This window comes from Esox lucius, chromosome 9 (genome assembly GCF_011004845.1).
Source record: "Esox lucius isolate fEsoLuc1 chromosome 9, fEsoLuc1.pri, whole genome shotgun sequence".
NCBI lineage: Eukaryota > Metazoa > Chordata > Actinopteri > Esociformes > Esocidae > Esox > Esox lucius.
The window spans coordinates 17188236-17209130 of NC_047577.1; the positions used below are offsets into that span (position 1 = coordinate 17188236).

Genomic DNA, 20895 nt, shown 5'->3' on the forward strand with positions numbered 1-20895 from the left:
TTCTCCTGCAGAATTCAAAATGAGTATTATGTGAAGGATACCCACCTCATTTAGACCTGGATTCAGCCCCAAAGTGGTTTAAACGTGTCAGAAATAAAAGTTGAGGTTTGCAGAGATTACCAATCCTGAGGTTTGCAGAGATTACCAATCCTGAGGTTTGCAGAGATTACCAATCCTGAGGTTTGCAGAGATTACCAATCCTGAGGTTTGCAGAGATTACCAATCCTGAGGTTTGCAGAGATTACCAATCCTGAGGTTTGCAGAGATTACCAATCCTGAGGTATGCAGAGATTACCAATCCTGAGGTATGCAGAGATTACCAATCCTGAGGTATGCAGAGATTACCAATCCTGAGGTATGCAGAGATTACCAATCCTGAGGTATGCAGAGATTACCAATCCTGAGGTATGCAGAGATTACCAATCCTGAGGTATGCAGAGATTACCAATCCTGAGGTTTGCAGAGATTACCAATCCTGAGGTTTGCAGAGATTACCAATCCTGAGGTTTGCAGAGATTACCAATCCTGGTAAATGCTGCAGATGTCGACTCCATTAAATGTTGCCTTTAAAGATCGAGATGCCTCTAACCCTTCTTTGGATTGAATCCATGCCTAAACGTCCAGATGCCTATCTGCTTATACCTTGAATGCCTAGCGAGACCAGACATAATGTCACTTACGGAAGTGTTACGGAAGTTGCTTTCACTTCATCTAATTTGTGAAAATGTCAGCTGTGTTAAATCATTACTTTAATCTATTGCACAAAACATCAACACTAACTAAAATGAAGTTATCGCTCTGCTGAGATATATCTCTGCTCCGTGTGTCAAGACGGTGTGTTGAATCCCAGACGAAGCGTTACGTTTTATCATTGGTGCAACAGACAGTGTTTTTCATTGAGCCCAAAACCATTAGTGGAGTGTGTTTGACAGGCCATTGCGCCATTAACACAGGTAATCGACAGGCACGAGTGTGAATGAGTGACAACATAATGACAATGTCATCAATAGAGCGAGATTTAAAGGGATAATTCAGGGTTTTATTAAAGACGCCACTTCCCCAGAGTCAAATTAATTTGTGGATACCATTTGTATCTCTCTGTGTTCAGTTTTCAATCGAGTCACTACCCAGTGCCAGCACATTGGCTGGAAGTCTCTGCTGTCAGCTAGTATCTAGTCATTATGCTTGTTAGCATGGGCTTGTGAAACCACTTAGTTTGCGCTGGATGCCCGAGACATAACAATGGTATCCAGGAGTTAATCTGGCTCTGGGGGAGTAGGTGATGTATCCCTTTAATTAACAAGTTTATTTTTTATCCTCTGAAACAGAAAATAGATGGCTGAACTAGATGGGACATTCTTGTTACAACTGTAAGGTCATTGAAAAGGGAATGGAAGTGTTATTTGAAGCCACAGCAGTAAATTCACTAGTTACTCACAGCACAAAGGGGGTAAGGATGGTTGTTAGCTCCCTCTAGCCTAGTATTGCTGTATTGTATGGTAATGTCTGTGTTGTTTCTTGCTCTTTAGTTTTTCTTCTTTTTGTCTGTGGCCTCCCCCTTTATTTCCTAATCCTCTTGCTTTTCTCTACCTCCACTCCCTCCTACCTGTCTTTCTCATCTCCCTCCATCCTTTAGATGACGGGGCGTTGCGTATCTGGAAGAACTTTGCAGACCAGCGGAACCCAGAGATGGTGACGGCATGGCAGGGTCTGTCAGACATGCTCCCCACCACCCGAGGTCAGCCCTCCTCCGGCGCCCACAGTAAAGAACACGCTACTTACTCCCCTAGTTCACCCCACACCCCCCACCACCATGACCCCCTCATAGTTTCCCTCGTCTGTTTTTCTTTCTCTACTTGTTGAGTGGAATGTCCAGGGCCAGGAAATGGGCAATCTCAAGCTGCATTCATTTAGTCCTACATTGATTCATGGCATGTGCATTTGTAATGATTTCACCCATTCAACCCCACTACAATTGGTTGGGAAGCCCAGTAGGTGATGCAAATTGGCCTTCAGAGCCCAGGGAGCAGGGAGGTATCATCAGCCGGGATTCCCTGGTCTCATTGCACTCCAGTGCCTGCATAGCTTACCCAGGTTTAGTCAGCGTGCCCTCATACCTGCTGACCCACGTGACTGTCGTGGAACAACTCGTTTGGGAAACTTCAACTCTCCCAAATCCGCTAGCAATCATTGCAATGACACCGGACCGTAGAAATAATGACATGCTGAGACTTAGTGTTTCACACCTCCTGCAGCCTCACCAGATGCTGTCTTTGTCGGCCACGGCGATGCAGGGCTAGAGGGGGTGGGACTTGACCACGATGGGGAACCCCGGGGTTTTGGTTGATGAAAGTGGGACAAAACGGGTGTGAAAAATGACAAGTTGTGTAACAACACAGGTGAAATGTGGCGTGGTTGAGAACATGCTCCCAGTAAAATCCCCAGAATGGTACGAGACTAACTCTGATTACATACAGTGATGGTGGGTGTTTCTGTACAGCAGACTGCCAGCTGGGTGTTAGTCTGTCTTAAACCCAGTTGTCCCCTTTTGTCGAGACATGCCAAGAAGTGACATATTCAACTGTTATTGGGAGAGCACACTGTCTTTGTTTCTGCTGTGGAATGTATGCACATGGCTTAGGTCATCACCTTAGTTCTCTGACAGTTTTTCTACAGTAATAGTATGGTGTGCTGGGTAACCTTAACATGTAACTCAGGATGTCAGTTAGCTGCTTATAACACAGTATGTTAGTGGACTCCTTAAGTTAGTGATAAGTACCTAGTCAAGGAGAAACTGTGGTTTTCCTAAGCGTGGGTTGCAGGCTATACAGCCAGTGTGGGATGGATGGAGGGAGGGGGAGAGAGAGAGAGAGAGAGGGAGGGAGGGAGGGAGGGGGAGAGAGAGAGAGAGAGAGGGAGAGGGAGGGAGGGAGGGAGCAAGATGGAGGGGGAGAGAGACAGACAGACAGAGGGAGTGGGAGAGACAGAGGGGGAGTGGGACGGACAGAGGGGGAGTGGGACGGACAGAGGGGGAGTGGGACGGACAGAGGAGAGAGAGTCAGAAGGAGGGGGAGGGGGGGGGAGAGAGACGGAGGAGGAGGGAGAGAGAGACAGACATGCGTGTGGAGGGGGAGAGAGATACAGACAGACGGAGGGGGAGAGAGGGAGAGAGATACAGACAGACGGAGGGGGGGAGAGACAGAAAGGCTCCAGCTGGCGTTCATATAGGTTGCACAGATCAAATGAACAGATGCCAATGTGAGATCATTATTGGCAGCGACAAGCCAACACTTTATATATACATTCACACACACATTGCCACCATTGCCCGTAACACCTGCCCAAAGACCTTCCCTCCACTCAGTAACAGCTGGTCTCAGATGCTCTTCATTCCTCTTCATTTAGCCTGATTTTTAAATTATGATTTGGGTCTGGCCTGTTACTCTGCTCCTATGTGACTTTGATCGGTTTGTGTTCCATGTTGCTCTTCCCCATTACATTCCCCATTATGTTCCCCTACTTGTGGACAGATTTGCTTTGGCGATTCCTTTTAATAGTATAAATGGGTGAAAATGTCAATTGTCGCACATCACCTTCCAAGGTGATCTAGACACATTTCCAACAGATTATTCTTACAACTACTGAGGTATGAAGACGATGTCTCGCTCGTTAAGTATTGAAGTGGAATGAGCTATGAGGTGGGAAGACAATGGGTCCTTCCAACTTTATAAACAGAATAAAAAATTGCTATGATTAGTTGGAAAGCAACTAAAAACACCTCACAACAGTTTATAGTGTAATACTTGCAAATAGAAAGATACACATAGATACAAGGTCAATGAGATCTGAGGTAACTAGAGAATCATCAATACTCATGGAGGACTGGGTGGAGGTAAGAATCTGCATATTCATCCTGTCAAGACAGTTATGTTCCTTTATCCCTTCCTGTCCCCGGTTGTGTCTTCCTCCTGTCCTAAGTGTTTACCCAAATGGGCAAATTGCTCCTACTAGGGCAACATTGTAAATGACCCTTTCCAGACAGCTGGCCACATTCCTAAAGCAAGAGGGATGGATAGTTGGCTAGCTAAACTTTCTAGTTAGCTAGTTATTTTTATGAACTAAAGTTGAATTCCTATAAAACACGCAAATATAGTCACATGAATACTAAATAAATTTTAAGGATGTTGATAATGACTGTTTTTCAGTCATTGTTTTTAAGGTGGTTGTGTAGCAATGGCATGATGCTAGTCAGGTACTAAGCTAACAAAAGCTATCCCAAATTCAACCCATCCAACATTCTATTATTGATCAAACTTGATCTTCAGCTAAAGGAATTCGGTTTAGGGGTGGATGCTATCCAGTGAAGCCCTCCTAATGATGAATTTGGTGTCTAACTAATTGCTATTGCTAACTGAGTCATCAGATTTCTCAGATTAGCAGTTAGCCTCCTCTTGCAAGCCGCTGCCCTGGGCACAGCTGAGGAAAATGTGCTGTTGACATGAAAGATGCAGATAGGTTGGCAGACTGATTTCTGTTCGTTTTCAGGCAGTCTGTTTATACTTTTATGAAGCAAGCAGAGTTTGCCGAGATGTTTAGCATGTTCCTTCTGAAATGTCTCTGAAGTTAGCAGGCTAGCTATGTCAACAGGAAGCGCTTTGACCTTCCACATCACCACGCGCATGTCTAAAAGACAGATTGAGCGAGAGTTTCAATTTTCACTGCAGTAGCTGCCAAATGTAGCTGTGGGAAAAGTGTTCTATGTTTCCTTGGAAGGCGAAGGTCAACAGTTCACATGATCTTATCTATATTGTTTATCTAAATTAAACTGTCCTTGACTGAATAGTCCCTAATATGATTGATAATCTCTCTCTGACACTGGAGTTTTAAAATCCTCCATTCAGGCCTTTACGTATGATGCCTCCAACATCCACTCTATTCTCTGTGTTTTGACCTAGGCCCTTAGAGGACGCTGCGACATGTATGATTTAACATGTGGAGTCGCTCAGAACGCACAGAGCCTGTCCTAAATGCACAGTCAGTAGTGGGCCGGTAGTCTTCCATCCCTGTGTATTAGCTCGAATGTACAACTTGCAAATGCCAAGCTCATGCTGGGGAAACTGGCCTTGTTCTGAAGCGGCTCACTGTCTCTGTCTCTGCGTGCATCAGACCTTCATAATAAAAAACACAGACAGAGAGTGTGTCCGTGCATCTGGGGTTCGTTGTTGTGTGATGTGCTAGGGCTGATGTGCTTCTCACTCTCCTTCCCCCCTCCTGGGTTCCCCCTCTTCCTCCTTCACCTATGCTCCTCCCCTACTGCTCTATGTTCCACCCACCTCCTCTGTGCTCCTCCCCTACTCAACTCTGCCCCTCCCACCTCCTTGGTGTTCCTCCCCCGCCCATCTCTGCTCCTCCCACCTCCATTGTGGCTCTCCCACTTCCTCTGTGCTCACCCTTCCTCCCCTATGCTTCAACCCCTCCTCTGTGCTCTTTGCAGGTCTGGCCAGGCGGGTGTCCATCTATCTTGACAGGACTAAGGGACAGGGAGGTGAGTGCTCCTTGCCTCTTACTCAGTATGTTGCTCCTTCAGCAGGCTGCTCCTGCACTGCATGTTTCTTCCCTTACCCTCCCATTACTCCATCCTTCCCCAGTCCTCCCATTCCTCAGTATCTCTCTACTCACTGGCCAAAGCTGGCAACTTCGTGCCAGGGGCCATTTACAGAACAGACATAGTGGAAAAACTTTCCAGAGAACTCTAGTTTTCAGTGGGATTTTTCCATACACAAGTCAACGACAGACAGAGCGATTGTAGGGTTTATTCCTGGTAAATTAGTGAGTTTTAAAGTAGAAAATAAATTAACATTTATCAATAAATGATGACAGAAACAGTTTGTGTACACGCTACGCAGAGAGTGTTGCTTCAGCTCGAGTGTGATGTGAATTTGATTTGATTTAGTCCTAGTGGACCCATCCAGTTGCCGGGTTTGAATTACACGGTTATCACGGGTGGATAGTTCACTGCGCTCTCATTAATTTAAGCTACCAACTCTGGTACCCCGGTAAGTAGTAATAAATAAAAAAACATGTTTCGGGCATCCTCAAGAGTCTTAAGTGTACACACGGAGCCCTGCTGGTAATTGATGGTGTCGATAAGCAGGACTACTGAACCCATCCTCTTCCATACCTCTGAGGCCCCGACTCCACTGTACAGGGACCCGTGATTAGTTTCCTCCACAGCAAAGCAGGGGGCCTTAAAACTGTCCTCATCCACATTAGGTTTTTTCCACTCCGCAGGTGGATTAGCATGCCAAGTGTGTCCCAGAGGAGGGAGATGGAGATGGAGGAGAGACAGAGAGAAAAGGAGGTTTGGTGGTTAGGGGAGCGGAGGAAAATCAGTCGGTCTAGTGAGGGAGAGAGAGTGGCTGAAAGTGACAGTTCCTCTGCGGGGGCAGGGGGGGCGTAAGTGAGATTGTTACTCCAGGGAGAGGAGGGGAAGGCAGTAACAGTTATTCTAGGGGGAGAGCGAGAGGGGAAAGTGAGTCTTTTTAGAGAAAGAAAGTGGGGAAATGTGTGAGATTTGAGAAACCCAGTTTGTGTGTTCCTGTCTGCCTGCGTGCTCCTGTGTGTTGTGGGCTAGCTCTGAGAAGCGCTCCCTCTCAACAACCCCCCCCAGTTGTCCCTACCTCTGTCGTCGCCCCCCCGTTGTCATCGTCCCCCTGTTGTCCCTCCCTCTGTCGTTCCTCGTCCTTTCCAGTCTGTTCTTTCTCTCTTTCTCACTCACTCAACTCTATAGTTCCCTACTATTATCTGCCAAAGTAGCCTGACATTTTTTTTTTTTATCCAAACATTTTAAATGGTTTTTTTTCAGGGGAAGTTTGTGTGAAAGTAGGGCAGTCCTGTGTCTGTTTGGCTTCAGGCAACTGAATGTGTCCTACTCCACATTTAGTGTACTGCTGGATGGCTGCAGTTAAAAGTCCTCTGGGAGGCAGCGGCCTACAGACTGGGACAGACGGAATATGAGATGTCTTTCTGTGTCTGGACCCAGTCCAAATAACAGGCCAAGTATTCAGTCTTCCCCACTCTGATATTCAGAGACTCCCTCATACTCTAATGACATGTAATACAGAGACTGTTAAATGGGATGTCTGTCGAACGGACATGTCAGCTAGCCTAGCACCAGAGGTTTTCTCCAAACTCCTTGTGTCAGCATCCGCCAAATCAGCCGCTCATCAGTGGGGACACCCTCGTCGCTAATCACGAGCTGAAAGTACTGCGCAGTCACCGAACATTCCATTACCTGGGTCCTTTCAAAGCAAACACGATGAAGGGGAGAGAAGTCAGGCGCCGTCTTTAATGAACTGCGCTGTGTGAGAGCCGATAATGGTGTGAAATGAGTATGCGGCGAGAGAACCAGGTGTGTATATGGTGACAGGCGGGGATATTGTGAGGAGAGGATGGGAACAGGGGAACATAGACTGGGGCCGTCTGAGTAGTGGCTGTCTTAGTCACCAGAGACCACTAACGCAGCCTTTCGCTAGCTCTCTGCAGCGCTCCCCCTCATTACACTTACCGCCAGGGAATAGCCGTTCCATTATACGGTACGCTAATGCTAACGAAGTGATTAGCTAGCCGCCTTTGTAGTCGTCACAGAAAGCGGTTAGGGGGGAATTTGTGACCGAGGGAGATGGAAAGAGTGTGAGGAATGAGTGCGAGATGGGGGAGAGGAAAGTAGAGCAAAAAAAGAGAGGGGCCGGAGACCTAATGGAGGTGCCTCCCCCGTGTATAAGACGAGCCCGTGTTTTGCCGACGTGGCAGCCGGGCCTTGCTGCACTCCCTCAGTCACGCGTCTCCATACATTATGTCCCTATTGATTTCTGTGTGGGTTCAGAAGGCCTTTGGCTGCCGTGGTAAGAACTCAGTGATTCTGTCTAATTGGAGGGAAGTTGACTGGGAGCGTCTGGTCTGCGTGGGGACTCTGTGCTCCTGAGGAATGAATGGGCTTTGTTGCTGCTTAGACGGCTAAGCTTATGGAGAGGTACAGTAGAATGAGGGTCTGGAAAACAAATATGACAATGGAGGGAAACTGTGGATGATCCAAAACTGGAGGGATCGTGATCAGACAATGACGACTGGTAGTTTTCAAAGCACCGGAGGAGATGTAAGGCAGTGCATTAACCTCCATTGCTGCTCCTTGCCTGGAGTAGTTGAAGTTGGTATAAGCTTGTTGGGTTTTCTTCTATGCCGCAATCTCCCTCCCCTCTCTGTACTTCAACCAGAGATTAAGAATGTCTGACAAACACAGAGCTCCTCACTTCAAAGGGAATGCCTCCATTTCCCCTCTGTTGGGCCAATCGTTCTCTGTGTGTGTGTTTTGTGTTTTTGTGCGTGTCTTTGAATGTGCTCGTTTTTTGTGCATCTTTCTCTCTTTCTGTGTCTGTGTGTTTGTGTGTCTGTGTGTCTCTCTGTCTGTGTGTCTGTGTGTCTGTCTGTCTGTCTGTGTGTCCGTCCGTGTCCGTCCCAACTCGGCGGGTGGCTGAGTACAGTCTGTGAAGTGTTCCCCCACGTCTGCATGTGAGCCCGGGCTAGCTAGCAGCCTGTGTGGTGACGTCAGGGTCAGCCACGCTGGGGCTTTGAAGACTCCACAGAGCCGTTGGGGATGTGGACCCGTACAGGGGCCTTAGAACAGATGGGGAGGATGGCGATGGATGGCGATGACGGGCATCTCTATGATTAATACACTGGGGATGATGAGTGTGATAGTGAAGGTGACGAATCCATTCAGGATGAAGAGGATGGTCTGTGTTGAGACTGTGAGGGTGACGTGTGTGTGAGACCCGACCGCAGGCTCAGTGAGTACGGTTGTGCTCTTGTGGGACCTGTGCTCACAGCCCAGCACCGTGCAGCTTGATTGGCCTTTGCCAGAGAACACCAGAACTGACAGGGCCCCCCATTGGCGCCCTGTTCTCTTTACAGATGAGAGCAGGTTCATGCTGAGCACACGTGACAGACGTGATGAGTCTGGAGATGCTGTGGTGAACATTATGCTGCCTGCAACATCATCCAGTATAACTGGTTTGGCGGTGGGCCAGTGATGGTCTGGGGATGCATATCCTTGGAGGGTCAACGGTACTCTTGACTGCTGTTAGGTACCGGATGAAATCCTCAAAGCCATCATCAGACCTTACATTGGTGCAGTGGGCCCTGGGTTCCTCCCAGTGCAGAACAATGCCCGAACTCATGTGGTTCCTGGATGACGAAGGCATTGATGCTATTGACTGGCCCTCACTTTCCCCAGACCTGAATACAATTGAGAACCTCAGGGGTATTATGTATTGGTGCATCCGATGCCTCCCAAGTAGCACCACAGACTGTTCAGGAGATCACTGATGCCCTGATTCAGGTCTAGGAGGAGATCCCTCAGGAAACCATCCATCGTCTCATCAGGAGCTTGCCCAGACGCTGTTGGGAGTGCATACAGGCACGTGGGGGCCATACAAATTACTGAGTCACATTGAGTTGCTGTGATAAAATTCACGCAAGTTGGAACAGCCTGTGATTTCAATTGTTTATTTCGATTTTCGGTGTGATCTTGAATCCAGCCCTAAATCGGTTTATGATTTTGTTTTCGATTGACTGTTTTTACATAATTTTGTTCTCAACGAGTTACACAATGTACAGTTAAGATTTTGATCTTTAATATATTTCCTTCATCGAAACCCTAAGTGTTCCCTTAATTTTTTTGAACAGTGTAGTTCCTCAAGTCCTGTTCCATTATATATGAATGTTTTCCTGTTTAGAAAAGGTCATTTTCAGTTTGAGAAGTGACTCCTGGGTGCTAACTCCCATTAACAACCTGGAGGCACGGTTAGCATACAGAAATCAGTGGTTGTGGACAGATAAAATTGTTTCTAGCGGTTACGAGGTGGATGGTAAACACTTGACATCCATACCAGCATTATACTCAGCTTGTTTTACTTAACACGTAAGACAGACAATCAATTGACTAAAAACATGAACATTTTGACAGGGGCTATGAGGAGATTAAAGATATTTTCCCCCAACATGTTTCCACAACATTGGCATTGTTTTGGGGGAATTTCCTTGGTTACCTCGTCCGCGCGGGTTAAGCAGATAGATGTGACGGCTGCGCTGGGCCTGGACCTGAGTCAGCGGTGTGTGTGCTCTCCTAGGGGCTGGCATGGTGGTGGACTGGGAGCAGGAGACGGGGCTGCTAATGGCCTCTGGAGACGTGAGGGTCATCAGGATCTGGGACACCGAGAGGGAGATGAAGGTCCAGGTAAACACACACGCACACACACAGGATGTGTAGATAAATAGGACATCCTTCCCGAAATGGCAATGTTTAGCAGAACAAATGGAAAACAAGAAGAAGCACCCACGCAATTCTGTATGCCGTTCCCGGTGCTGTATGTCCCCCGCTCTGAACAAACAGCGCTTCACGTTCCATTGGCCTCCCAGTATAGGTTGGAGGGTGCGCGTCATCTAGAACAGACAAATGGAAGTACTTCTATTTGTATTATTCCACCATTGTTTATACAGAGAAGTCAAGCCGAGAACTATGTCCCAATGCAATTTTGCCCTGTATTCCAGCAATAATAAATGACATAAAAAGTATTAAATACATAATAAAATGTATGTAAAATATCCATTTAAAATGCACAAACATTAACAGTAGCAATTACAGTGCACAATATAAAGGTCAACATTTACATGTATTTATGGGCCCCAGAACATCAAGCTTAACACTACTCTGCTGGGTGTTCCTTGAGTGGGATGCGTAATTGCCGGGTTATTCTTAAGGTAAGATGTGGACGTTTGTGCAGAACAGCTTTATATTCAAACCTTAAGCAATATCTGGCCCTTTTGGATGTCAGAGAGCCGAGGCCGACTGCACTGTATAAAAGACAATGATGAGTTTGCACCAGTAATAAAACAATGCGGCATGATGGACTCCATTGAGAGGTTTCTGTACCAACACTGACGTGTGTATATTTAGAATGCCCCTATAGTCAAGTACTGACATGGAAATGGCCTGTACAGTTTATTTTCAGTGATGAGATTACATTTATAATTTGTTTAAAAAAGAACAAGAATCTTCAGTTACTTAAAGGGGTGCTTCACCCCAGGGCAGACCTTAGGTGGTGTGTATCATGTCTGAGAGATTCATAGGACAGTCAGATTTGTTTCTCAAACAATTGGCCAAGAGGAGCAAGGTTTATTTTTTGGGCACCAAAAGTTACTGGGTGTATTGAAGTACCAATCACTATCTGAAAGATGACTGTACTCATGTTTTGTTTCATTTAGCTAAGACTCAGTTACTCTGCGAGCGTATGGACGAACTTCCGATTTAGCCAGATGTTGGCATATCATTTTCCGGTTTACTTAAGGCCATCACCCGCATCGCCCAAAATTTCAGTTTTTAGTAGATGTCTCCAAGACCTGCCTAAAAGAAGCATTATTGATGTCCATTGAATTGTTGATGCCTGGTCCCCTGCTCCAACAAGCTAGTGGAACAAGGGATTCAAACTCTACGTATCGAGTTATCTGCACAGCTACGAGGGAAAGTAGTTTACTGTGGTGTGCCGACCGGCTATCGGCTAAGCTAGTTAGCGACGTGTTCCTTTTTAGTGTAGTATTAGGCAGGACAATAGAAAGCATAAAAATTCACCCTAGCCTCATAAATGGCAAAAGAACGCTGGATGAGCTGGAACGCTAGCGCGTCCCCATGCGTTACGTGGAACTATATAAAAAATCAACCTTTTCTGACTATTTCTAGTCTAGCGTCAAAGTCATTGAATGGCGCAAGCCATATTTAATTAAAAAGAGGACATTCTCCTGATTAAAATGATGCCCCACTTGTACCTTGATACTTAAATGAGTCACGTACATTATATTTCTTTTTTTTTTCGTACAACAGCATCACTCATCTGGTTGTGAGTTTAGGTGTTTACTAATGTGGATGAGTATTAGTAAGTAAACCGGAAACTGCAATGCCGACTTCTGTCACTACGCTGGTGCACAGAGTCTATACAGAGTAACTAGGTTCTACCACAAAATGTTATATTCGCTCGATCTCGGTGGTGTTGAGAAGAACGTGTGTTTTACACAAATGTATTATTGCTAACATTAGTAAATGGTACATTAAATAGTTGCTATGGTGAAATGTCCCCTTAACCAACTGGGCAATGTGTTTTAAATGAGAGTTAATTATCTAACCAAATCTGAAGGTTTCTATAGGTAGGAGTTTGTTCTATAACTGAACCGTCAAGTTTAGTATTTTTTAGATCATCCAATTGTAGATTTTGGCACCTTGAGAATTGCATGTGCTTAGTTTTACTTGTATCTAACACCAGCCTAAGGTCTATAAATGAGTAAAGGAACCAAAATATTATCTCAGGTTATATAATAATAGCCTGGGGTCTATCGCATTGTTAGATCTGAACCAAAGGCAGTTGTACGTCTGGTTAAGGGTCCATTGCACTTTCCCGTCCACGCGTAACTTCAGAACAGCCAGATTCAAATAAAAACACACCCATCGTAGTCACACAGCCCACACGGCTGACCACCGCGTTCTTCAACGCCGCTATTTCCCCCCGGTGCGGTCACTGCCTCTGAACCTCTGACTTGGACGTCGCCGGTTTTTATCCAGTCCATTAGCTCTGGGTGACGGTCGTTTGTAGAGCCTGACGGCCTGTTGCCTCCGGCCCTCTGCGACAGCAGGCCGCGCGCTCCATCAGTCAGCCGTGATCGATCGACTTGTTAGCTCCGCATTCATTGTTTAACGACCGCCTTGACAGCGCTGTCCGTTAGGTCACAGCGACGTTGTGATTGTATTTCGTTAGGTTTTGTTTGTTTAGCTTGCTCAAGCTAATCATCTGCGTCTTCAACAGGACATCCCGACTGGGGCAGACAGCTGTGTGACCAGCCTGTCATGTGACTCCCAGCGTTCTCTTATCGCGGCGGGGCTGGGCGACGGCTCGGTCCGCATATATGACAGGAGGATGGGTCCCAATGAGTGGTGAGTCCCACACAAACAGTCAGGTTGGGGTCAGTACTGGAAAATACACTGAACTCAAAAAATGTATCAAACTCCTTGTCTGGTCTAAACCGATGCTATGAGAAAAATTGAGGTAAGATTGTTCAAAGAGAAAATACATTCTTAGTAAATATATATATTGGTTTGTCAAAAATATGTCACTTTTATAGTTACCCCTAGGAATTTTTTTTAATGACTCAAATAAACCTTTATCAATGGGAAGATATTGTATTTGCCTGTGAGATTTGATTCATTCTTTCAATAGCTGTCTTCTATATCAGATGTGATTTATGCTGCAGTGCTTTTTTTATTAATCCCCTGAACTTTCATCAGTCACAATGTAACATCGTACAAGCAGAGCCAAATGTGCAACACTGTTAATCACAATGTTTTTTTCCTTTCTCATCTCATACATATTCTCACATGTATTTCATGAATCATATTACATTTTCGTCATTTATTTCATGAGTTGGACTAAATATTGCGTTGTGTATCTCCAAACTATTCTTCCATGTTCTGTGTCTACACAGTGTAGCATGTCATTAGATGTGCCCCCCTTAGCCAAACATTGTTTTACACCCCCCAGAGAAAGAGCAGTTATGCCATAAAGTGTCCCATGAATGTTTAACTAATGCTAATGGTAAGAGTTTACCCCCCGGCACTGGGGTGGTGCTCTCCTGGTCTCATACAGCAGACACACTGAACACTATCCCCCTGGTCTCCTCATACCGCAGACACACTGAACACTATCCCCCTGGTCTCCTCATACCGCAGACACACTGAACACTATCCCCCTGGTCTCCTCATACCGCAGACACACTGAACACTATCCCCCTGGTCTCCTCATACCGCAGACACACTGAACACTATCCCCCTGGTCTCCTCATAGAGCAGACACACTGAACACTATGCCCCTGGTCTCCTCATACCGCAGACACACTGAACACTATCCCCCTGGTCTCCTCATAGAGCAGACACACTGAACACTATGCCCCTGGTCTCCGCATACCGCAGACACACTGAACACTATGCCCCTGGTCTCCTCATACAGCAGACACACTGAACACTATCCCCCTGGTCTCCTCATACAGCAGACACACTGAACACTATCCCCCTGGTCTCCTCATACAGCAGACACACTGAACACTATCCCCCTGGTCTCCTCATACAGCAGACACACTGAACACTATCCCCCTGGTCTCCTCATAGAGCAGACACACTGAACACTATCCCCCTGGTCTCCTCATAGAGCAGACACACTGAACACTATGCCCCTGGTCTCCTCATACCGCAGACACACTGAACACTATCACCCTGGTCTCCTCATAACGCAGACACACTGAACACTATCCCCCTGGTCTCCTCATACAGAGAACCATGTGTAGGTCCTCAATGCTCCTTTGCGGATTTTTTCTAATGCAATTTAGGGTTTGGGTAATTTCATTCAGTTTCTGTGGTCAAGGACAACTACACTGATCAACAGGCCTCAATTGCTCCCTGACGCTGTTGCCATGGCGATTGCTTAGCAGAAAGTGCTCACGTCCACGTCCTTATACCGACACCTGGTGGCCCTCAAGTGAACTGACGCTATTCAACACATGACCAGGCAGACACAAAGCCACTGCCTCACGTTCTCACATGCTGTCATATTGATCAGTATTCACAGTTCAACTGCCCCGAAAAAACGAGAGTCCCCTTGCAACCGTCACAAACCGTGTCGCTGTACGCCCCTATGGACAGAGGCGCGGTTTCGGGTGGACTTCAGTCACCGACATTTCTCCTCTGTGCCCCCAGCCGTGTGATGACGTACCGGGAACACACGTCTTGGGTGGTCAAGGCCCACCTGCAGAAGCAGACCGACGGCAACATCATCAGTGTCAGGTACCGCTCATTAATTGTGTTTCACTGATTTAACGCTCACTTGGGTGCGCAGACCGTATGTGGTCATAGTTCTATTTGTTGACCCTCTAGTCCTTTTGTGGTCTCGTATTGCACGTATATGTTGTTAGTAATGTGTCGATACTCTAGTCTTGCAGTTCCTCATTGCCCATATATGGTCATAGTATTGCGTTGATGCTCTAGTCTTGCAGTCTGTTATTGCCCATGTATGGTCATAGTACTATGTGTTTATTCTCTGTCTTGCAGTCTCTTATCCTCCTTATATGGTCATAGTACTTTCTCATTGCCCACATGTTTTCATTGCCATTTGTAGCCCATGTATGTACCCTGTAGTCCTCCTGTAGTTTCTTATTGCCCTTATATGGTCATAGTACTGTGTTGATACTTCAGTCTTGCGGTCTCTTATTCCCCATGTGTAGTTTTAGTACCATGTTGATACTCTTCCTCAGTCCAAGTTCCTCCCCATCGTTGTTGTCTGTCTAAAGGGATGCTGATGTGTCAGTAAATGTTTATATTGCCTCCTCACCAGTGTCGATGGAGATGTGCGTTTCTTCGAACTTCGGTCACCAGATTCTGTGAACGTGTTGCAGACGGTGAAGGGGTTAACCGCTCTGGACATCCATCCACAGGCCAACCTGTTCGCCTGGTGAGTTCTGCAGGGAGGGCCTTTATAATCGGTCTGAATCACGGAGCTAGAAAGAAGACTTAATGATGTGGCATTTGTTAGCCTTCTAACTAACTCTTCGCTTTAAACTCACTATGATTGAATGTGGTCAACACCATTGTTAAGTGTTAAGGTTTACAATTTTCTGTGTTAAGGTTTACAATTTTCTGTGTTAAGGTTTACAATTTTCTGTGTTAAGGTTTACAATTTTCTGTGTTAAGGTTTACAGTTTTCTGTGTTAGTGTTTACAGTTTTCTGTGTTAGTGTTTACAGTTTTCTGTGTTAGTGTTTACAGTTTTCTGTGTTAAGGTTTTCAGTTTTCTGTGTTAAGGTTTAGCAATTTTTTGGTGTACCTGTTGTCTTTCCAAAAGGGCTGAGCTTTCACTAACTTTGTTAAATTCTCACTCTTTCCTTCATTCTCTTGTTCACTGCATCCTTTCCCAGTGGGTCGATGAACCAGTTCATAGCGGTGTACAACGCGAACGGTGATGTTATCAGCAACATCAAGTACTACGATGGTTTTATGGGCCAGAGGATCGGGGCTATCAGCTGTTTGGCCTTCCATCCTTACTGGGTACAGTGGCATTTTACTTCTATTATTAAATACCAATGCAATTACATTCTTTGCTAACGTCATTTTGGAGGTGTAATGTTTTTGGTTAAAGATATTTCCTATGTGTGTCGTTATATACTCCCTGAGAACCTGCTCCACCTCACGTGCTTCATTCCAGGGGTTCCACAACTTTTTTCCCCCCTGTGACACCATGAAATCAACATTGTTCTTTCTTAATTAGAGCAGTCTGAGGGATGTAAGGGAGGATGCATCAAGGAAGATCAGTCAATAACTGTCTATGATCTTCTGTTTAAAAAGAACGCTATCATTGATGTTCCCACTCCCCAGCCTGTTTCACTTTCTGATCTTGTCTCCTTTGTGCTTTTTTCTTCTTCAGGTAAGTATGCTAAGTACAGCTTATTATTTACAGCAGCAACCTGTGAGCAATTAACGAGTTCTAAGGGGTTCTGAAGGAAATCAAATCTATCAGTAATGGGGTTAACCAAATCCACCTACGGCTACCGGAGGTTACTAGCCCCAAGCATAAGTGTTTTCCAAAGTTTGTCTGCTGAAGCCGTTTTGATATCATGGCACCTCGTTTGGGATAGCTGGCCTCATTACACTTTGCACCACTCTTTGAGTACACAATAATCGTTTTCCCTTTCTCTCTCCCAACAGCCCCATCTGGCGGTGGGCAGCAACGACTACTACATGTCCATCTATTCAGCAGAGAAGAGGCTCAGATAACACCTTAGCATCCACCCCTGACCACTTTAAATGTTGGGCTCTCATCTCTCCCTGGAGCCAGGATGTAAATTACTTCTAATGTACATATGCAATTAATACTATCCCCTGAATGTTCTATAGTGATGGCTGCTGAAAAACAAACTTGTGTTATGATAATGACTTATAATATTATTATTATTCTTTATGGGTTATTCATATTCTTATTATTATGAAGCTGTTGATTGTAGACTTGGCTGTGCTGAGGAGCGTGTATATTTAATTGCATATATACAGAGATGAATTATAGGTCTATTTTAACGGTACTGGCCTTGGCTGGGGGCGACAGGCGTTTTCAGTACCTGAATGAACTCTAAATGACCTTTATATGACCTTTCTGTGACCTCTATGCATTGGTCAGTGGGTCTCCAGAGGAGAGTTGGCGATACATTTCCCTCTCTCACACGCACACACACACGCACGCACGCACTGGGGATGCCAGGTGCACGCTCGACCTTAAGGCGTGGTCATGTGGACGCCACACTATTGAAAGGCCCACTCACCGTGTCCCCACTGTAGCTACTGGACTTTGCCCTGCTGCTCCATCACAGGACGGCACATCTGGTGCGTGAGAGTGTCTGCTAATGTGACGTGTCCTGAGTGGATCCACAGACTTGGACGTGTTCTACTGTAGTACTAACCAGAACGTCAGGCCCCTTTATCTCCGCTTACCAAGCCCACCGCCCTCGGCCGGTTACCTACAGTGTCCCGCCCTCGGATCTGACGCCCAGAGACTGACCCCGTGTCCTTAGCGCAGGGGCTAGCTATTGTTCTGCTCTCAACCCGTTGTAATCCCAAATCTGCCCCTACTTGCAAAGCAATAATGAGGTAGCTAGGAACTGTCACCACGGCCTCAGACTGGACCGGGTGGCCCCGGCCCTGGGACACGCAGACAACACATTTGGGGTCCTGAACTACGAGCTCCGGAGGCGTAGCCGCGGCCCGCTAGGTCCATGTCAGTCTCCGGTTTCTATGGAGACAACCCCAGCCTGAAGGCCTCTGATTGATTCTCGCCCCGCCCCCATTGACAGCAGTGCCAGGTTGTCCTGTGGGGACGGCGTTCTGCTGCTACTTTGCTGCGTCCCAAGCACACAGGTATCGGAGGACTGTCGGTGGAATGTCCAGCTAGAACAGCCACATGCCAACCCCACGCGGCCCGACGCCTGACCCTCACCCGCTTCTGTTTTTGGAGATATCTGCTGCCATTTGCTTTTTTGTTTGATTTTTCTTAACGTTGATTTTATTTGCCAGCCGTGTTTGCATTGATATGAAAGGGAGTTTTAGAAGGTTGAGTCAAAAAACAAGTGACTCCAGTTGGTGTACACCCCACTGGTAAATAACATGAGCAATGAGGCCAAAGATCCAGTGCTATATCATGAATACAGATTGTCCTGAAGCAATACCGGATCATGACTACATTCACTGCCTTGCGCGTCTTATTGCTTTTATAAATCATGACTGTTCTATTTTAATTAAAACATTATTTTGATAATTGAATGCATTCAATTTGTATTCATCAACTAGAAGACATATTCCTAGGGAAAATCTGGTTGTTAGTCTTTTTGTCATGTGGCTACTTTTGCTTTTTGCGTAGTTGGTATGTAAAACGACTGGGTGTATGTTCTATATATAGGGGTTGCCATGTGGATTAGGTTTTCGATTAACATTTCCTTGGCTGTATCTACTAGAGGTAATCATTGGATCCCAAAATGTTTATCTAAGATGACCTGTATCCGTAAAAAGTCTAACCATTACCCAAAATATATGTACGTTTTTGTAAAAACAACTCCCAGTCCGTGTGGGATCCGAATTCAGATATATCCGATCCCAAAAATGTCAGATGAGGGATAATCAGTTTGTGTTGGATATGTTTCAGAACCAAATGTTTCCCAAAAACACAATGTCTGCTTTATTCCCTCGCTAACCTACCAAATTTCTATAACTTCGGGTGTCTATGCATCCTCTGAAATTTGCCATGTCTTCTGCTAAATTGTGCATTTTCATTTATTTTTTAAAGATGCAGTCTGGGACTTTTGCTATTAACAAAATCTTTTTTTAAACCCTCTACTTTGGGCTGGATGTGTAATATGTTGTGTGTATTTGCATAGCCCGTATGTAGAATCACCATCAAATCTCAGTCGGCCGTGATTTTCCATGTTTAAGTGTTTTTGAAGATATGGGGCAGAAATCGCCATCCATGTCATAGAACACTCTTTTAAGGGGCTTTTTTGGCTCAACAGCACCACTTTTACAACCAGTGGTCAAAAATCACACACTGCAACTAAAAATAGGCTATTGCTTGAGCAAGCATTACCTGGCTTGTGCACAAATGTATGTCTATAAAACAGCATGTGGAATGTCTGACTGCATATGCTCAAATAATTAACTGCCCTACAGAGCTGCAGAGCTTCTTAAGGTAATAAAAAAAAAAAATGTCATCCATGTTTTATATCCACTGCAATTGTAGTTATACATCTTTTAAATTACTTTACAGCAGTTCTATATTAACCTAACCATCTCAACTCGTAATGAAAAACCTTATTGGAATGGTTATGAAATATGGTATCTGAACACTTCTCTCTTGGCCAGAGCTTATTGTCATGGAAAATAGCCCATTAAAACATTGTTAAATGTTCACTATATCGAGCTCAAACCCAACAAAGAAAGTTGTATTGGAGAGGTGAGTGCCAAAATCACCTGTTGCAAACCAACTGTACCCGTCAAAAGTTTGGTCACGCATTAATTTAAAGGTGTTTCATTATTTTTATTATTTTACACATTGTAGTGTATTAATGAAGACATCAAAACTTTGAAATAACACATGAAATCATGTAGTAACCAAAAGAGTGTTAAACAAATCAAAATACATGTATGTTTTAGCTCCTTCAAAGTAGCCAAACTTTGCCTTGATAACTGCTTTGCACACTCTTGGCATTGTCTGAACCAGCTTCATGAGGTAGTCATCTGGAATGCATTTCCAACAGTCTTGACAGGTTCCCACATACGCTGAACACTGCTGTTCCTTCACTATGAGGTCCAACTCATACCAAACCCTTGCAACTGGGTTGAGGTTGGTGATTGTGGAGGCCAGGTCATCTGATGCAGCGCCACCATTCTCCTTGGTCTCATAGGCCTTACGCAGTCTGTGGGTGTGTTTTGAGTCAATATCATGTTGAAGAACAAATGATAGCCTGACACATTTACTTTTACACAGGGCACACCTGTCAATTGAGATGCATTCCTGGTGACTACCTCATGACGCTGGATGAGAGAATGCAAAGATTGCAATGTTGTCACCAAGGCAAAGGGTGGCTTTAAAGAAGCTATAATGTGAAATGTATTTTGATAGTTTTTTTTATAGTTTTGATGACTTCACTATTATTCTACAATGTGGAAATAGTCATACTAAATAAATACCTTTGACTGGTACTGTATATAATTAGGATATTTTCTTCTCATAATTTCTCTCAATTCTGCGTGCAGTTGGTCACCATGATTCGAGGCCACCATACGTGATCCGATTTGGTATTCAACGGTCGACAACATAAGATTCTATCCGGATCAGATCTCTGATATTGGATTCAAATATATCCGTGAAGACCTCTAGTATCTACAGTGATTATAAAAACCACTAAGCAGAGTTTTTCCTGAGTAGAACAAGTATATTTTAGTCTGCACAGTGCACAACATTTACAACTGACTACTGCTAAGGTAGATCACATCATACAAAGTGTAAATTATCCTCTGGGCTGCTCACTGATGGGCTTGAAGGTGCATTGCAGACACATGATCGTCTGGCTGACATTCTCTAACAGCAGAAATGTCCCACCTTGTTAACTGATCATTGGTTTTGAAAGACGAAATAGGAGTGACAACCGACTCGAACCTATTGTAACAGTGAGAGCAGTGCATTCCCCTCCCCTAATGAAATGCCACAAACCG

The 20895-nt window shown here is 45.2% G+C and overlaps 1 protein-coding gene across 1 annotated transcript in view; it reads left to right on the forward strand.

Annotated features, from left to right (window-relative positions):
• rptor (regulatory associated protein of MTOR, complex 1) overlaps nt 1-20270 on the forward strand; it is a 151395-nt gene extending 131125 nt beyond the window's left edge. Inside the window, 7 exon segments of the mRNA XM_029121917.2 lie at nt 1637-1738; nt 10188-10294; nt 12909-13036; nt 14849-14935; nt 15483-15599; nt 16062-16191; nt 16849-20270. Of these exon segments, the coding sequence (XP_028977750.2) occupies nt 1637-1738; nt 10188-10294; nt 12909-13036; nt 14849-14935; nt 15483-15599; nt 16062-16191; nt 16849-16917 (740 nt within the window). The 3' untranslated portion in view covers nt 16918-20270.
• The last annotated feature ends 625 nt before the right edge of the window (nt 20271-20895 follow it).